Below are 19,323 nucleotides of genomic sequence, written 5' to 3' on the forward strand. Positions count from 1 at the left end.
GTTCTTTTTTATGTCTGGATGTACAGCTGAGGTATGGTTTGAGAGAGATGGAGAAGAGCTGATAAATGAGTGCTCTAGGGCTACATGATGATGATCTGATTGTGCCAGTTAGTGAAACATCTCAGGGTTGTGTCACCCTGAAACCACTGGGGCAGGAAGGAGCCAGGAGGGTGGCTGGCTTTGAGATAAGGCTGTTAGCTGAAGGATTGCCTGTAAGGCATAAAACACTGATAAACCAGAAGGCTCTCCTGCTACAAGGGAGGCTGTTGAACATTTGCTTGTTACAGAGAATATTTTTTTTTGTGTATGTGACAGTGCACAGATGATAATTTTCATATGTAGCACTTTACCCTTCTACCCAAACAGTCCTGAGGATAGCTAGCCTGGTGATTCAATTTGAAAAATCCTTTTGATTCAAATAAATGGATGAAATTATTTTGGCAGACAAAATGCAAAACATGCAAGTTCTTTAGCTTATAAACCAAGTCTTGGTGGATGTTTGTAAGTGCAGTGGATAAAAAATGCTGGGAAATGAAAATTGCTGCACCTTAAAATGTTGTGGGTCTGGTAGTGTAAGGAACTCTCTTAACAAATGCATGTTTGAGGCATAATCTGTCCATCATCTATAGACATGAAGCATTTCTGGAGGAAATTCTTGATGTAGACATTTAAGATGCAGCAGAATGCACTGATACTGAACCAGAACTTGTTTAACATGGAAATGCAGAAGAAACTGAAGAAATCTGCAGTTTGTATGGCTTCTGAGAAAATGCCTGCGTATGTTCAGTTTAAGTTGGCAAGATTTTCAATCCTCAAGAAAAAATCATTTGACCCAAAAATCAATCTGAAGCTGAAATTTGTAAAATATCTAGAACTTGAGGCTATGATAGTAAGAAATTTGAATTGTTTAATGCACTTGTTATGTGAAGCATATACATATTTGCTGCCTAAAACTTTGTATAATTGTTTTAGTATAGAAGGAGTACCTTTGATATCATTGTTGTTTTTTTTTTAATAATTAAACCAGTTAACATAAAAAGAAACATAAAAAGGTGGAAGCCAAAAAGGGGAAAAGGAAGCAAATCTTGTACTAGAAAAGGGAGTTTTGCTGGAAGGAAGCCTTTTGGAGAGATGAGCAGGCAGCTCCAAGCCTTTTCAGTGGGCACAAGGACTGCGGGCAGGAGAGGATGTGGATGCAATGTGATTTCAGGAAAGTTATGCAAGCTTCAGGAAAGTTATGCATGGCCCTGGAACAAGAGGTTTAGAGGGATTTGAAGTGTCTTCTGGAGAATTAATACAACTCCTGTGTGTTTGTAGACAAGTTGTGTCTGTGCCCACAAGGTACTGGGCCCATTGGAGAATTTAGGTTGACCTGCTGAGTGGTGCTGAGGCTGGGCTGCTGGCCCAGGCTGCCCATGCTTTCTGTCTTCCTACATTGGGAAGACAGCTCTGAAGAGGAATTCCTTACAGCTGCCATGCTGAGCAGGGAGTTGGCAGCGTTGCTGAGTACAAGGCCTTTCCCTAAACCCCCCTCTGTTTTGGGGCCAAGCACTTCATGCTGTGCCATTCAGGGTTCACTGCTCTGACCTGGGTGACAGGAGCATCTGCTTCTATATCATAGAGCTTGATAGTGGGAGGCTGGGGGAGAACAGCAGTTTATTGTATAAAGCAGTGTGTCGAGAGCCACTGATGAAGAGATTAGTGATCTCATCTTGGTCAGGATCTCTAGGGTAGAGAAGTATGTTTCAATTGCTCATGTAAAACTCAGCAGTGTGGACAGGCTGGATGAAACAGTGTTTCTATTCTAATCCAGACCTGGCTGTGACTTGGCAGCAAGGACTTTCTCTAATTGCAGAAGAAGGTACAGTTAATAAAAAAATAAAGTTTCTAAGACCTCAAGTGGATACTTCTTTAGTTTTCCTCAGTCCAGCTGTAGGTTCTCTGTTTTACACGACTCTTGAATCTCTCATCATAAAGAGCCCTTCTTGTGCTAAAGGTGTGAAACTTTTGGATTTCAGATCATCTTTCTGCCTCTCCTAGCTGTCCAGGTAGAAGAATTGCTGCCTGAGTTCTCGCTCAAAGTGCTGTCCCACACAATGAAACCTGTCTATCTGCCTTCAGAGCACTGTGGACTTTAAGCCAGGCATAATCTGTTTCCTGACATTTGAGTCTCATTAATTGGGTTAACAAGATGCTATCTACCTTCCATACTTATGTAAATAGAACCTGCTAGCAAAGATCTTAATGGCACCTGATATATCACACTGCCTTTACATCTATCAAGAGGTACCACTGCAGGAGTCACTTCCAAAAGCAGGTTGTGTTCTTGGTCCCATGGGTCCCTTTATAAGCTGTAAGAAATGCTGGTGGTCAAGGCCAACTGTTCAGATGTCTTTCAAGTGTCCCACTGGTGACCAAATCTCACTTTGTCAAGATGACAAATGACTTGTGCATACCCTGTTCACCTTCGAATTTCGCTCTAATGTCAGCTCCATTTACTTGTCAGAAACAGGTATTTTTTTTACTTCCCGCAGTGCAAGTGAGGCAAGGGAAAGGAAGGAGTGAAGGGAACAGAGGCTGAGGAAAAAAAACCTCCTTCTATAGCTTCTATTCAATGTATTATTATAGTTGCAATTTGCAAGGTTTGGACATACCAGAATCTGTTTGTTTGTACATGTGCATAACAGAAAGAAGGGAATTTGCTTTTCAGAAGTGAGAACTGTCCCTGCAGGGCTACGATTATGCAAAAACATGTTTTAACCACTGGATTTTTCAAGAAGAAAGTGGTTGTGTAAGATGAGTTTCTTATTTTGGACAGCAAATTTTTTCCAGAGCAGCATTTAAAAATAAGTGTTTAACAGGGTCTACCCAGAGCATGGGGCATTGTGCATGTGTCTGCACTAAAGAGCTCGAGTCAAAGCTCTGAGCTCTCATGGGTGGTTTCATTGACTGCAGTGGTATTGTTATGTGGCTAAGTGATCACTGCTGTGATTGAGGGCTGTTACATCTCACCCAAAAGCAGCCATGGCCAGGCCACAAAATATGGTCAAATTCAGCTCAAGGACTGTGAAAGTGACACTGACAGATTTGGCTTTTAGTTTCTTCTCAATGACTTCCATATCGCTTTTGCTTAGCCCACAAGTCAAAATATGCTTTTTCTCCTATTAGCTACAGTGTTGGCTGAAGTTTTGAAAGTCACAATTCTTACTGAATTTGGCAGTGTGATTAATCACAACAAAGGAAAGCTTATCCTACCTTTCTTCTTTGCATCTGATGGAAGCAAAGGAGTTTCAGTAGATAGGAAATAGAAACACCCAGAAGTGAGATGTGTCAAATTAAACATCACGGTGTCATAAGCTTTTCTGACTAATTCTCCCAAGACCTTGAGCCTTCCTTTGCTGGCAGCAGCTGGATGGAGACATCTTGAGAGTGGTGCCTGCCATGGGTTGCCCATGACCCAGGATTACCACAGCCCCTACAAGATTTACTGCAGCCAAGCAGCAGTTGCAGCAAAAATGAGTGTGGCTTTGCGAGTTGCAGGCAGCATTAAAAGACCCTGAAAGCTTTTGCCTTCTCTGGGGGGTCCTGCCTGAAATGTTCCTTTTCCTTGTCTCTTCCCGCTCTTCTCTGTGCTGACTGACAAGTTGAAGGCTGTGCCTTCTCTCTGCAGACTCTGCTGTGAATAACCTATTTTTATTTTCTAAAACCACTGCGTAGCACGGGCAAGATCACGTAAGAAAACAAATTCAGGGTCAGTTCTCAGTTTCCTTGCAAGTTCATTAAAACAGCAGTGTCTGGAGGCCTTTTGCCTAAGTAATTTCATAATAGAAAACAGACTCTTGTTGCTTCTTTCTTTTGGGCTACTATTTTTATTTGGTTGTTGTTCCTCAAGCATTTTGGTCCTATTTCAAAACTTGCTTCAATTAAATGAAGAGACTGTTTTTTTGGTGCTTTCTGGTTTAAAAGCTGAACAGCAAAAACTTCTAGGAGTCCTCTGGATTATGAAGCTACGATTGACAGGGATTTTCCTCTCAAAATAACATTAGAAAACCCCAAAGTGTAGCTTAAACGTTTGAAAGAAAATAAAAAACCCTCCCCTTTCTCTCCCCCAGCTGAGATCTCCTGTCCCTGCTTCTGGCATGCATCACATCTTTGAGGATACAGTATCATGAGAAAACTGTCACTCGGTGATGTATTAGGGTAATATATCATGAGAGCATCGTTTCTTTAGAGGATATGGGCAGTAAAAGACATGATTCTGGCCAGACAGAGCAGCAGGGGACCCTGCTCTTTTTCTTTCCTTTTCTTTAATCTAACCCTGTTTTTGTGTTGTACAGGAGCGAGTTTCTTCATGGGATATGACTTGTTGCAGAGTAAGTTAGGAGGCCCATTGGGCTTTTTAAAGTCTCTTTAAGAAGTACATGGCCTCAAGGGCTGCTTTGTTCAAAGTTTTTAGAACAGATTGAAGCCCAAAACTAGAGCATTTGCCACTGCTGAAATCTCCAGTGTAAAGACTGAGTAAGCAGGCCTCAGACAGAGAAGGTAATAAAGATGCAATGACAGGTAATTATTGTTTGGATAATATATTTGTAGATTTACCTATCAAATAGTGATGAAATCATAATTATTTTAAAAGCAGTCAATGTATTTATTTTAAATACATGTCAAAGAAATTTTAATTCACAACATTAGAAGAAAAAATACTATTGGTCAGTATTTAATCTCTGATAGAAAATACAGTTACCAAAACCAAGAATTCTGAACTGATAGATTTGATTTTGAGGTGCTTTGATTTTGATGTCCTTTTTATTGTTTTAATGGCTTTGTTTATCTCTCACTGACATTATCTACCAGAAAATAGCAGTGTATAGTACTGGGATAACATTAGTAAAGAAAGAAAAGCAGAATATTTTTAGGACACTCTTTTGATGGGCAGGGCTAATTTTTGAGATGAGCCACAACATGACACCCTGGCTTGATCTAAAATTTTGAATTAAAATAATTTAATAATTTATTTTAAACCATTGGTGTAACCTGCTTTCCCCTCTATCAAATCAGCTGGATAATCCATGAGTGTCATCTTCAATGATTTTTAGGAGTAGAATTTATTTTGGGTGTTTTCAGAACAATTTTCTTGGCAGACTTCTCCTACTCTAAGCCATCCAATGGCACTTAAGGGTGACCAGTATGCTCCAGGATACACCCAGGACAGCAATGCTGTTCCACATCTGCTGACTTCAGCTGTGTTTGGTGGACCAAGCTCAGATAGCAGAAGCTTTTATGGCCTTCCGCTGCCCATCACTTCTCTGGGAGAATGAATTCTCCACCAGCTTCTGTCAGGGTAAACCAGACAGGACCAGGCTGGACCTTGCTTTCAGCATCACCCATTTAGCTGAAAATGGGCTGGGTAGTAATCATCCAAAAGGCTTTTCTGACTGATCTGAGTACCTGTGAACATCCAGCAAGGGGTAGATCATGAACTCACAGGGCTGGGTCAGTGAGCTTTTACAGCAGCATGGGTACCAGGTTTGCAGCTGGAGCTTCAAATCGATAGGTATTGCCTGTGATTACCTTTTTCTTAGGTATTGTCATCAGGTTTAAGTAATTGATAATTGATTCAAACTCGTCATTGACAAAGTAGAAACATAATCCAGTGAATTAAAATTCACAGAAAAATATGTGAATCTTAAAAGTGTGCATCTCATGAAATATGAAGGTGTGGTCTCCCACAGGAATCCCTGTGTGTAACCCTTCCTTGAAATCTGGCTCCTGGATTACTATGGGTATTTTTTTTACTACAGTATGAACTGCTGGGAACTTGTGAAGGCCCTGTCTCTTTTTGCTAGAAGACTGCCATGCTATTCTGCTGACAGGTAAAGAGTGTTGCCTCTAACTGTGCAGCTGAAGAACTCTAATCTGAAGCTGCACTTGGATGTTGAGGTAGAGACAGGGAGACTGAGAGCTACATGGTCTGGATCCTGCTCTGGCTTTCTGACTGAAATGTCAGTCTGCAGTTACAGTAATTCTGTCTGGCCATGTCTGCCTTGTCCCTGAGCTCACTGGAGCAGGGATGTGCTGCAAAATGTTTGATGTTCTGGGACCCTGACCTCAGCTGCAGCCTAGGTATTAATGCCAGCAAATGTAGGAGGAAGAGATGGGCTTTCTTTTCACCAAATGCTGGTGCACAGGGCTGCTGTCAGGGAGTGTAGGGATTGCAGCAGGCCACCAAGGTCACTTTCCTTGTGCTGGTGTACATCATTAAGCACAGTAAAAAAAAAAAAAAAATCTGTTCAGACTGTAAGGGGTTGTGAGGGATTTGTCCTGAATCACTTGCACATACTCATGTCTTCCTCACAGCAGTGGGGAATACCCATTTGAAGTGAAATTTGGTGTCATCTTTCAGCAGGGCCCTTGTTTTAATCATCTTTCCTAGGGAGCAGGGAGAGCTCGAATTATGAAGGGGGATGGTTGGTGCTGGCTGAGCATCACCGCAGGGAAGGCTGCAGCCTCCTCCTGCTCACCCTGAGAGGCCAGATAAGCTAAACAGATTACAGGGATCAGGGGGGAAATCAAAGGCTACTGAGTGGTCTGCTCAAAAAGGAAAGAGACACTGTGAACTGAACTAAAATACTGTCACTTTTATCTTATGCAATTCATGCTGAAATTGTGGTCATGTTCTGCCACAGGCAAAGACCTAATGCTGAAGGTACTGAAGTGTTTGTTTGACTTCACTCCTGTGAGTTGTCCCATTACAATTTTACGTGCTTAAAATAATGGGACCTTTCTCTCTCTTGGTGAAGCATATGCCTTGGTGTTTGTAGGTTTATGTGGAGAGAATGCTATCATTTTCCTGAGAACAAACATCATTTCATAGGGAAATATTTTTTTCACCTTGAATTTAGAAATGCATTTAGTGTGCTAAACCACTTTTTACTGTACCCACAAAATTTGTTTTGCAAGAGAAAGAAACACCAGCAGATGATTGGAAGGGAATAAGGGAAATGTGACCGTATCCTCATCTCCCTCATCTTGACAGTGATTCAAGGGTCTGCAGACATCTCTCCTTGAGGAGTGGTGTCTCCTGCCTGAAGCCTAATGGTGTGACTCTTGCTCAGGTAGAAGAAATGCTCATGGAAGACAGCAGTCCCACAGCTTTAGCAGGGATCTCTTGCTTGCATCAACTCTGGTTTGTAAATCGGGCCTGAGACAGAGTTCCAGGCAGGAGTGCCAAAGAAGCAAGGGTGCTATTTTCAGAAAGAGCCTCAGGTTTTGTCTAGACCATGAGTTGAGCATGTGTCTGAGCCTGTTCTCGAGTTCAAGCTGGCCTAACATCGGGGCTGTTTGCACATAAACATAGGTGCAGGCACAGGCTTGGGACTCCCAAGCTTTGCTGAGGGACAGAGCCTGTGGGCAGTGCTGGCCCCGACCTTGGCTCCCATGGCCTGTGTGGTGTGAGTGTCGCTTCTTGTGTGCTTGAGAGGATGCTCTGGCTGTGTGCAACACCTGGCAGAGAGCCCAGCAGCGTGGCCTGAGAACATGGGATCGTGGCACGTGGCAGGGGCCTGCCCTTTGCCTTGGGTGGAGAGGCCGCCCATGTGAATTGAATACACTTGTTTCATTAATTTTAAATGGCTCTTTCTTGTCCTAAGGCCACATGTGTGTATTTGAAAGCTCCATCCCATATTCCTCAGGGGCAACATTTGACATTGTTTGAAAATTGTTATTGTTTTCATGGGTGATCCCACAGCCTTCTCCTAGCAGAAACTTAAGGACACCCTGAGCTGCTTGCTGAGGAGTCCTATCAGAATTACAATGAATAGTGGTAAAAAATTAATGTTTTCAGGATTAGTCATTAATGGTAGTTGGTATTCCTACCTAATCTCTCTCTCTTGCTTTTACTTTTTTTCTCTTCACAGCATTCTTTTGGTTAAATGAAAGTTTAAGTAACATTTTTCCTGTTCAGTATAAATAATTAATAGCCTCAGGGTATTAGAAATGCAGCGCAAGCTTCCTAAAAGCATTTTCAATACATAAAAAGAAAGAAAGAAAAACAACCCCAGACCATCACTGTGGACATCTGTCCCCCTGAGAAACCACATCTTCAACGTCTTCTGCAGCCAGCTGTTACAGCATAAGAGTGGGCTCAGGATACCATCGATGGAAGCACTCCTTGGTACAGTCCTGAATAAACCAAGCAGACTCCTATTTTGCGTTCTTTTTCTTCCTTTTTTTTTTTTTTTTTTTTTTTCCCTCTTGAAGCCAAATCCAGGTTGAAAAGAGCCATCCTCCTGGTGGCTGCTGTGAGCCGGCAGGAGTCCAGTGGGGAACCCTGTAGAAAGTTGGCTGTGGCTTCCAAGCTGTGGTTTGGCACATATCCTCTCCAAGATCTCTGCCAAATATTCAGACTCCTTTTTAGTGTGTGGGTTTTTTTTTTTTCTTTCCTTTTCATGTTGGCATTCTATTTAGCTGTACCATATGAGTTTAAGGCTGTTAGTTTGATATAATTTGTCACCAGAATGGGGTGTTTTGTGTGGGGTTCTTTGATGGAAGGTAAAAAATATGAGGTGCATGTAAAAGCTGAACAAATTGCATTGAGGGGAGGTTGTAGTAAAGGTAACGTGAAGCAGTAGCAGTGATAGTGGGTCTGGTTAGTGTATCTCTCTTGTGTGGGAATTTGACATCACCTCTGCATGCCTACTTAAGGAGATCCTTGATTCTCATTGGAAAAAGGTGGGAGAGGGGAGAAACATGGACACCCAACACAATTTCTGATCTTTTCCCCAGATGCATTAAAACATGAGTTCTCCACAGCTGGGCTTGGTGAGTGCAGTGAGGAGTCCAGGGTGACCCTCCAGCACTTCCCTAAATTTTCCTTTTCAGGGGAGTCTGGGATCCAGGGTGAGCCCTTTGCTGAGCTGAGCACTGGCTGGGGAGTTGCGTCAGATGCGGCAGCATTGTTCTGGATCAGCCTGACCTCTTTTAAAAAAATACCCGTTTTTCCAACACTAATAGAAACCTTAGCTGAGGTTCTCTCCCCTTCTGTGTGTGTGCCTGAGCACTAAATTAAAAAAAAAAAAAAATCCCAGATGTGAATCTATAAACCATCTGTTTAAAATAACTATTGTGCAGGACTGTAATTAAAAGTTATTTATTATGAATCTTGGGATCCTATTATGGATTTGACTGACTCCCAGCTTTCTGACTTAGGAAAGGGTTTATGTATTTATGGGCCATGTGTCTCTTCCGCACTTCTTGGTGCCAGAGTGCATGTCCTTTAAACAAAAGGGAAAAAAAATCCCCTACCCTCCCATAACTGTTGGCTTCTGACTGTTGCCGTCTAAGAAGTTTTCTCTTAAGAACAGCAAAATTCAAAGTATCTGAGAGCTTTCAACAGATTCAGAGACGCTGTTGACAGCCCAGATGGAGGCTTGGTAATACAGCTCTCCTGCATGCAGCTACTTAGACACTCTCTAAATGTATGGCTGGGACAAGTAATGAAATGTTATGGTTACTGGGGGTAGGAGGGGACATAACTGGGAGGAAAGGATTTGTTGCTCAAGTCCCATTTGCTCTCAGCCTCCACTCTGCCCTTGTGAAATGGGAGGGGAGGAGGCAGCAGAACTGAAACAAGCAGATGGATAGTAGACATTAAGAGCAGTGTTTTGGGCAACTGGGTGAAGGGAAAACCCAGCCTCCAGATGACAATTACTCTTTTGTTTTATTTTTGTACTTTTACACCCAGTGGACTCAGGAGATCTGCACTGGATAATGCCTGACTGCAACAGACTAAACAATGATTTACCAGCCCTGCTTTATCTGCTGCAGGCCTGTGATGGATCAGCATGGTACATTAACCCTTTCCTCCACATCTGCTGACCTTGTTTTCCACAAGATACAACACTGAGATAAAACAGCAGGACTTTTTTAGAAAGAATTTTGGGATAATAGTAATAATAGTAGTAGAAGCTGTAGGAGGATGCACTTCCCTGGAGTTACGTTCATCTCTTCTTACTTCAAGAGGGATTTTGCCAGGAGGACAATGCCAGGGCAGCAGTATGTTGCAATTGGGGCTCTACTGTATGTTTTTTTTCACCAGAAGACCCCACAAGGAGTGGTGGGGCTGCAATCCTGAGCAATGCTGTACCTCACACCCTGGAAGAGCAGCCCAGCCCTGATGGCAGGGAGTTAGGCAGCATGGGATGACATGTGAAACAGCCTGTTTTGGAGCTATAGCAAGCTAGAGAGGATGAACATCAGCTTTGCAAATCCTACCCTTTTTTAGTGCTTAGCTGCTCTTCTCCTTTGTGCTGGCAAAGATTGGCTCTATTTACCTGGGATACATGGAGCTGTCCTTTAAGGCAGGAGGAGCTTGCAGCTTCTGCTCCAAGGGACAGAGCTAACCTTCCATTTTAATTTTGGGGGGAAAAAAAACCCAAACAAAAGAAACAAAACAAAAGAAAAACCAAACAAAAAAACCCCAACAACAAAAAAGTGCAGTGGGTGATGAGTGTGGCACTTCCTCCCTACCTTTCAGCACTGTGCTGTAATAACTGAGCTTTGAGTCAGTGATCCAGATTTGCTGCCCTCCACATCCAGAGGCAATTCAATGACTCATCTCCTGCTTTCCCCACAAGTGCCCTTGCTGTAAGAACCAGTGACTTGTGGGGGCATGAAGAACAAGCCCCTTTCTGCTGAAGTCAGACCACTGAACAGCAAATAGTTCAAAGCCTACTGAGATAAAGGAAATGTGGATCTGTAGCCTACTGCTTAAGACATTCTCTAGGGGGAAGGACCCTTCAGGTCCTGTCACTGCACTGTGTCCACTAATATTCTTCATGTGGAACAGCTGTTTAATGCAACACAGCCCTTGGCATCAGCACATGAATTCCAAAATCTTCCCTCCCAGAAAACCTGCTAAACCAGCAGCTTTGCTGGTGATAAGGAAAGAAGAGCAAGACCCGAATTTGGCTGGCCCCCGGGGGTGGCTCAGTGATACCAACCTCATAATTGGGGAGAATTTTTCTGATTTTAGCAATGTGGGGGAAACAGGAGGCTTCTACTGGGAACAGTAACTAGCAGGTATCTCCTGTTTGAAATATGTGTGTTGGGATCATCCTTAGGAACTTCTTGCATTGCCAACAGGAAGATACCATGTTAGGATGTACCTGAGGGCAGAAGGAGGCAGACAGCACTCAGGGAAGAAATTGCCTGGGAAGCTGGGCTGCATGAGGAATTTGCCTCCGGAGTCCTCTGGGAACCAGGGAATTAAAAAAAAACAACAGAGCTCTGTTATTTTTTTTTTTTTTTTGTCCCTCTTGCTGCCATCTGCAGCAACAATGTTGTCCTTGAAGAGGGAGTCCAATGGGCAGCTGCCCACTGTCCCCCCTTGCACACACCCAGCCCAGCCAGGTTGGATCTGAAGGGCACCGTGCTTCTCTCAGAGGTGCACGATGCATGCTGCAGCTGGGTAAGCCATGTTCTCCACAGGAAAAAACTCTAAACTGGGTTTTGCCCCTCCTTCACACCCACTTTCACCAGGCAGAAGACTTTCCCACAGATAAAGGTAGTGGGGCTGATAGGCTTATTAAATCTTTCCTTAAGCAAATTCATTAGAGAGAATCTTAGTAGAACCCTTTAAAATACAGACTGTAGTTGAGTTGGTAAGTTTGGTTCTGCTGCCCTTCAGCAATCTTTATGAAGCAGCATGTTCCTGCAAAGGGAATCTAGATTCCTCTGAGCGCTTTAAAAGAGACATTGAACCACTTGAATTCCGTGTCGTGGCTGCTTTGTGCCAGTCCAGAGCTACAGACCAGCCATAAATTCAGCTTAACCTGCTGGTTAAATTGCATTTATGGTTGCTCTGCAGTGCTGGAGTGATGCAGAACAGCCAGCACTGCAATGACCTGGCTTTTTACAGTAATGGTTTGTGTTGCTGCAGCTGCGCTTTAGGGCCTGATTCTCATTTGCTGATTTCACACTGTCTTGGTGAGAGTGAGTCCTCATTTACACTGATAAGACTGAAGTGCCTTTATAGCTCCCATCAGATCAGGCAGTGACTTTGAAGTAAATAAACCTCTGATTTTAGACAAAGAGCTGGAGTGTAATAAAAGCTGTGTGTTATTCTTCACAGGCACCTTGAATAAGGCCACAGGGAGCAAAAGTAAAAAGACTGGAAAGCACATCTTCTTTTTCTTGAGTTTTATGATTTACATTTTTCTAGCCCTTTGATTTTTTGGTCTCTAATTAAGTCATAAGATGGAGTGAGGTGGGTACTTGCATGTTCTAGATGGCCACCTGTGTAACCTAATGAACTGAGCTACTAATTATAGGTGGAGGTCACTTCAGAGGGCCACTTCAACAAAGGAATTTGAAGTAGCAAAATTTTACTAAAAGAAACGCCCCAAGTATTTGTTTTCTGCACCTATTTAATGGCAGGGATAACCAAAAGGGTTGACACCACTGCGGCAAGGTAGGCAATAAATGGAATATTTCTGCTGCCTGCTGTTGCACATCCTCTATTGACATTCCTTAATGTGGTCAATGTGCTCTTTGGCCTTGGGAAATCGCTGGCTTTTTGCCATAGCAAGATGACATTATAATGTACAGTGATTCTGTCTGCTCGTGGAGTTTCATTGATTCTCAGCATTTTGGGGAGAAAGATGAATTACATTAATCATCTTGCCTGGTATAATACACAGTAGCCTCTTTCAAAGAACCTCTAGGCAAAATTGATGTTCTGCAGTGGCAGAATTTTGTTTTCTCTGAGGTTACTGCCTTTTTCTCTGCTGTTTGTCTTTCTGTTACAGTGAGAAGTGATTCCTAAGCTGTGCAGTTTATGGGGTAGCTCCTCAACACCCTGAGGATATTTTAACAAGCACATGATGTAGGTAGTTGTTCATTTAAGTAACATGGATCTCCTCAGTGCAGCACATTTTCTGTATGACACTGGGCAGCAGTTATGGATTACTGTCTAAGTGGGGTTTAAACATCATTTACTTGGGCTCCCGGATTATTCTGTTTTCTACTGTGTTCCTTCAAGAGAAGAAAGATGCATTGAATCACAAGGACCTCTCCTGAAGCAAAAGAGCAGGCTGCTGGCCCCACACTTTATTTTCTGAAATGCAAGAAATGGTACCCTTGGGTTTGGTTTGCTTGCAATAGCTTTTGTCTTTTTTTTTTTTTCCAGAATAAGGAAGTGACGTGCAAAAGGGAGAAGTGTCCAGTGCTCTCCAAGGACTGTGCTCTCGTCATTAAGCAGAGAGGAGCTTGCTGTGAGCGTTGCAAAGGTGCCATTCCCTTCCTGTCATTTTCCCTCCTTTTAAAAAGCTATCAGTGCACATTTAGGTTGCCAAAGATAGGAGTAAACTCACAGCTTCTCAGCTGGGACTTGGCTGTCACCAGAGGCTGGAAGAGGGCAGTAACCATAATTGAAATAAATTTGTTTGCAAAGCTGAGGGAAATACATGAATTCACATATTTGTCCTCCAATTATTAGTCCTTGCACAGCAACTGTCCTTTAGAAATACATCTTTATTCTTCATTGCTATGTTGTTGATATTTTAGGAGTTCTAATTTTATCAGACTTATTTTAGGTCAACATCAATGTAGTAGCAGTCACTAGTAGTCACTGGTCAGTAAGAATTTCTTTAGCTTTTATCTGGTTGGACAGAATAAGAATAATACTTCTGATTAATAAAGAGCAGGGAAATTAATTATCCATGGCTATTCCTATTTCTCCCCTTGAAAAGAAACAAACGAAGCAAATTTTATTCATTTTATTAAACATTTCCTGATTAAAACAATAATATTGTGGACATTTTTATGAAAGCCAAATAAGCAAAAATCTGAATATTATACGTTTATTTATTGACCAACACTATATATTCCAATCTGTTTAAAATGAGATAATGATCAAATAATAATAAATAAAAAAAAGTGTAAGCATGCATGGCATGTATCTGCTGTGTTTAACCACATGAAAAATAAGCAAGTAGATGTAGTCTTTTTTTTTTTTTTAATATTGATACAGTAATAATATGCTCTAAACCAATAATTTTGCTGAGGGACTGCTTCCATAATCAATGAGGTGGAGAATGTTAAATTCAAACAGCTCTATTTTATTTTTCCTCTGTCACTTTTAATTTCCACTGGTGATTGTGTGGGATTGAGAGGGAGGTAGGATAAGATAAATTGTTGGGAAATAAAAGCATTTCTTGCCTTCCCAGAGGAAACACAAATTCAGGAAAACAGATTATGCTGAAATTTAGATGGAAGAGGCATAATGGATGTGCATTTTTCCTGGAAGGTTGCAGAGGTGTGTTAGATGCTTTGCTTCTGTGCTGCAGCTTTGGAATAGGTTTGGCAAGCTCCAGCTTGAGGATTTGTCTAGAAACATAACACTTAAAATTGAGAAGGAAGTGAACTGGAAAAGAAAATTAAACCATTACTGAAACAATAAGAATTTTAAATTAAAGATTTTACATAAATTAAATGAAATTTATTTATTTTGTCAAACCATGTTTATTATCAGCTTTGTAGGAAAAGGTTGCTAAGTGTCAGCTGGATTAGGATGGAGTTTGATTTTTCAGTTTCAAAATAGGATGTGTATTTGCTCAATGGTCTGAAAATTCTATATACATACATATGCATATGTGAATGTGCAAAATGAAAAGAATGAATGTTTCAAAGCTGAGCAAACAATATTTTAATTCAAACAGTATTTCAATTCAGACTCCTTTTAACATTTTCTGTTTATCCTGAATTGGGGTGGGTACCTACAGAACACTATGGATAGGCTTGAGTCTGGCATCTGCAGATTGGTATGCTTGACATCTCTAATGGGATAATTAATATAAACTATTCAAAAACAGAATCAGGAGGCAAATGGGTACTTAAGATAGAAGAGGGACGAATTAGCTAGAGGGAGGAGTTAGATAATATAGTAGTTAGCTAGTAGTATGTTGTTTTCATAGTAATTAAATGTTGCCAACATATCCTGGCAAAGTTCTCAATTTGCCAAAGTGCTCGGAAATGACCCAGAGAAGGGGTGAAGAGGGACAGGAAGTTTGCTGCTGGTGCCCTGATCTCTGCAGCATAGCAAAGCAGGAGGATGCCCTGTGAGGAGCTGCAAAAGGCTCTCAGGGCACTGAACAACTGATGACAAAGCAGCAAAGGAAGGTAACGTGGGTGGGAATAAATGGATGCCCAGAGGACAAAACAGTCATAACTTTACAAATACAATTCTGGGCTCTGAGTTGACAATAACTGAATAGCAACTGTTTCTGAGTGTTAAAGAGGATACTTCTGCGGCACAATCAACTCAACCTTCAGCAGTTCTCCAGGGGGAAAATTGAATTCTGAGTTTGTTAGGAAAGGAGCAAGGTACAAATCAAAATGCCCTCTTTTCCCACTGAGTCAGACAGGCTGCTTATTCTTGCCCTTCTGGAGGCTAAACTAGAGCTATGGACCTTGGTCTATATTTTTCACACTTCCCAAGGTGTCTCATAGTAGCTGCTATGAGAAGATTATTGACTAGAAGGGTTTTTGGTCTGATCTAAGATGGCAGTTTCTATGTGCTTAAAATGCAAGAAGAACATTAAATTTCATAATTCAAAGGGGGAAAAAAAAGCTCTCAAGGACTGAATTTTCAAAGTAGATGTGAAATTTCCGAGTAAGTTTTTCTGTGCTAACTGAAAGGCAAAGCAAAATAGGCAACCATTTCAATCCCACAGTCTTGACACCGCCCTCTGTCCCCAGGTTGTTCTGGTTCCAGGGGAAGAGGCTGATGGAGCCACCTCTACCCCAGGGCAGGCTGCTCTCCCAGCACTCTGCTGGAGATCCTGCTCTGTTCTGTGCCAGGCCTAAAACGAGTGTGCCGTGGGGGTAGCTGGGGAATGAAGGCTGCAAACACCAGGCTGGCAGTGCACAGCACTTCAGCTGCTCCCTTTGGTGTCCCAGCACCTCCCCAGCACTCCCCACACAAAGCTCAGCTGCAGCAGGGATTGGCCCTGCAGCACTTATTCTCAGTTACTATTTTGTCAAGATGCCAGAGTGCCCATGGGAAATGCAAGCAGGAAAAGGGAAACGGATTTTTTAAAAAAAATTTTTTACTAGTTGCATTTCATCTAAACATGAACAAAATGTTACCAAGGAAAGACATCAGAACCCGATGACTTTTTTCTTGGCTTTGTTCCCAAAGCCTGGGAGAGCTTTATCAAGCCTTACAGGCTCTTGCCAGCTCTCTTTGATAGCTTCACATCTTCCTACCTTGTGAAGAAATGAACGAGTGAGTGAGTGAGTGAGTGAGTGAGTGAGTGAATGTATGGCTGCTGTCATCCGCGTGCAAAATCAGGAGGATAACTTTAGGACCAAAGGGCATGTTCCAGAGCAGGCTTGTGTAGAAAGGAAACCACCTCTCATGACTCATTTGTGACATTTCTGCCAGTGCATTTCATTCTATCGTGAGGAGCACGAGGACATTCCCTGCCCACTGCAGGGGGGTTGGACTAGACGACCTTTAAAGGTCCCTTGCAACCCAAACTATTCTGATGGTACCTGCAGCAGTGCACCCACCTGAACTCTCCTATTCAGAGCTCTGCATACAGGAGAAACTGAATTGTTGGTAGAGAACTTTTCCTGCAAATGGCTGTGAGCTGGGCATAAGTCCCATGCTTCCATGTGGGTATTTGTATGCTACTTAGATGATTTATAGCACTTTTTTTTTCATATTTTGTAATAAACAGAAAAAGTAAGGAGCAGCTACTAGTAGAGCTTTTGCAATCAGAAAAATCACTGTGCTGGAAAGTAGCATATGGAAAGGTTTGGCTTTGCTTTGTCACAGAATCACAGAATATCCTGAGCTGTAAGGATCCCACAAGGATCATCAAATTCTGACTCCAGGCCCTGCACAGGATAAGAATGTGCCTGAGAACATTGTCCAAATGCTTCCTGAACTCTGTCAGGCTCAGTGCTGTGACCACTTCCCTGGGGAGCCTGTTCCAGTTCCCAACCACCCTCTGGGTGAAGAACCTTTCCCTAACATCCAGCCAGAACCTCCCCTGACACAGCCTCATTCCCTCAGGTCCTGTCACTGCTCACCACAGAGAAGAGACCTGTGCCAGCCCCCCCGCCCCTCTGCTTCCCCTTGTGAGGAAATAGAAGGCTGCAATGAGGTCTAAGATTTAAATTGGGATTTGAGATTTAAATCCTCCAGAATAGCCATTTGTTTTAACTTTCTGTTCTTGACTTTTGGGCCATAGGACCTAAATTGTAAAGTTGGTGGGGCAAATCTCACTCTTGCTGTGTGTTTGTGAAAAGTCTGGAACAGAGAAATGTGGGGCCCTTGATTATGGCTCCCTGCTGCAAGGAGAATGTAGGTGACTCAGTCTAATAGGAAAAGTTTTCAGTAAGGTTATTCTTTTGACGGGTATTTTCTGTAGTTTGTAAAACATACCACGTACCTCTAGCATGCTATTAATTTTGAAAATACTAAAAAATTAAGCCCTCTTATTACTTTTGCATGGCATAAATAGGTCACTTTTCATCTCTCATTTTACTTCATATATTTAATGAAAACCTTTAAGGTCACTGAGATTATAGAAATAGATTTGGCAGCATTATCTTATTTAGTTGGATAGAGACCTATCACTTACATATAGAGCTCTCTACACATTGACTAGTAAGTTATTTGCACTCTGAAGAAGTGATAATACTGGCTCAGGACTGCATAAAGTTTGCATTTCTAAAATTGTGTGCCATATTCTACTCTCTTATCTTAAGAATCTTGATCTTCTATGGATGTTCAAAGAAAAAGTTGGTGGGAATTCTTTTACAACAAAGGAAAGATGTTCAGAATTCAGAATTTTCTTTCACTTCTCATATGCAATTTTGCATTTTCTGTCCTTGTTAACTTTTGAGAATTTTTGGGAGGTTTTTTTTTTTTTGTTTTTTTTTTTTGTTTTTTTTTTGTTTTTTTTTTTTTGTGGTTGGTTTTTTGGTTTTCCTTTTAGTAATTAATTATTGATCTTAGAAATTCTTGTGCTATGCTCCATTGAAATGGAATCTATCAGAGAATGGAATCCCAGTCCAGGCAACAACAGTGCTTGGTCTACTAAATATTGAATATCCAAAGGTATCATAGTTAATTGTGCATTTCTTGGAAAGGATATCAAATACTCTGGTTGAGGATTGCAGCCAATTTCAACTATTAGGCTGGCTTGCAAAAGGAAGTTAGAGGGAGGCTGTGAGATTATCAGTGTTCTGGCTGCTCTGCTGGCACCCTGCAGGATCCATATGTACCTCTGCACTCTGTTTGCCTCTGGACAGCCCTAGTGTGAGGTGCCCAACACCATTTTGGTGTTCTGCTGCAAGACTGACTGGGGAGACCTTTTTGTGGGGCACTACAACTTGCAGCCCATCCTTGCATGCTCTAAGGCAAGCTGTCAGAGGCAAGGGATAATACATGGATGGAGGGGGATGGGATGTGAAGACAATATGTATATTTTCCTAAAGAAATTTCTTTCACCTTCAACTGAATAATCTAGACCTGGCTTCTGTCAGGGACTGGCTATGAGAGATGGTTTGAGAACATAATCAAGTCTTAGCTTTTCTTTTTGCCCTTCTCAGTGCTTCTGAGTCCCTTGCTAGAGTGTTCCAGCTCTAAACCAGAAGGTCTGTTTCTTGAGGCTGGAAGTCCAGGTTCGTCTCAGTGTTCATTCAGATGTTGGGTTTGTATCTGAAGAAAAGGCAGAGGTTTTGAAGCTGTGACAAACAGCCACCAGGGACAGTACCATTCAGTATCACCACAGTGCCACCTTTGATTACTTCTGGTTATGCCTAAGAAAAGGACTCTATCTCTCCATCCTTTCTTTGAGTTGACTCTTCTTTCAAAGGTCGTAGCAAAAACATTTGACATCTCTTGAATGTCTGGTGTATACTGTTGTGTTCAGCAGTGCCTCAAATTTCAGATACTCTTATTTACCCTGGTGAATATAATTTTCCATTTATGTAAGAAATGTCAATGAACACTCTTGTCGTGTTGTTGTAAACAGTTTTTCAGTCAAATATCAGTTACACAGATTTTCACATTGATGGTTTTACATGTAATGTTTTTCTGTAACAAAATGATAAACATCTTAGGACATGTAGTACTGGAATAGGAATTTTTTTACTATTTAATTTTGAAGGTGTAAGCTGTACAGATCTTGGATGATTTTGCTGGTGTGGGAAAATTGGGTACAAGAGCAAGTAATTTTATCACTGAGCAACATCATTCATGGCAGCCCTCATAACCATGAGAGGTGAAAGCTCTCCAGCTGCCAGGCT

The 19,323-nt window shown here is 41.9% G+C and overlaps 1 protein-coding gene across 2 annotated transcripts in view; it reads left to right on the plus strand.

Annotated features, from left to right (window-relative positions):
- BMPER (BMP binding endothelial regulator) overlaps positions 1–19,323 on the plus strand; it is a 147,607-nt gene that overhangs the window by 12,568 nt on the left and 115,716 nt on the right. For both annotated transcript variants that reach the window (XM_059488713.1, XM_059488702.1), the window contains exon 3: positions 13,187–13,286. In XM_059488713.1, the coding sequence (XP_059344696.1) occupies positions 13,187–13,286 (100 nt within the window). The remainder of the gene's footprint in view (positions 1–13,186; positions 13,287–19,323) is intronic.

The sequence above is a fragment of the Ammospiza nelsoni genome, chromosome 1 (assembly GCF_027579445.1).
Source record: "Ammospiza nelsoni isolate bAmmNel1 chromosome 1, bAmmNel1.pri, whole genome shotgun sequence".
NCBI lineage: Eukaryota > Metazoa > Chordata > Aves > Passeriformes > Passerellidae > Ammospiza > Ammospiza nelsoni.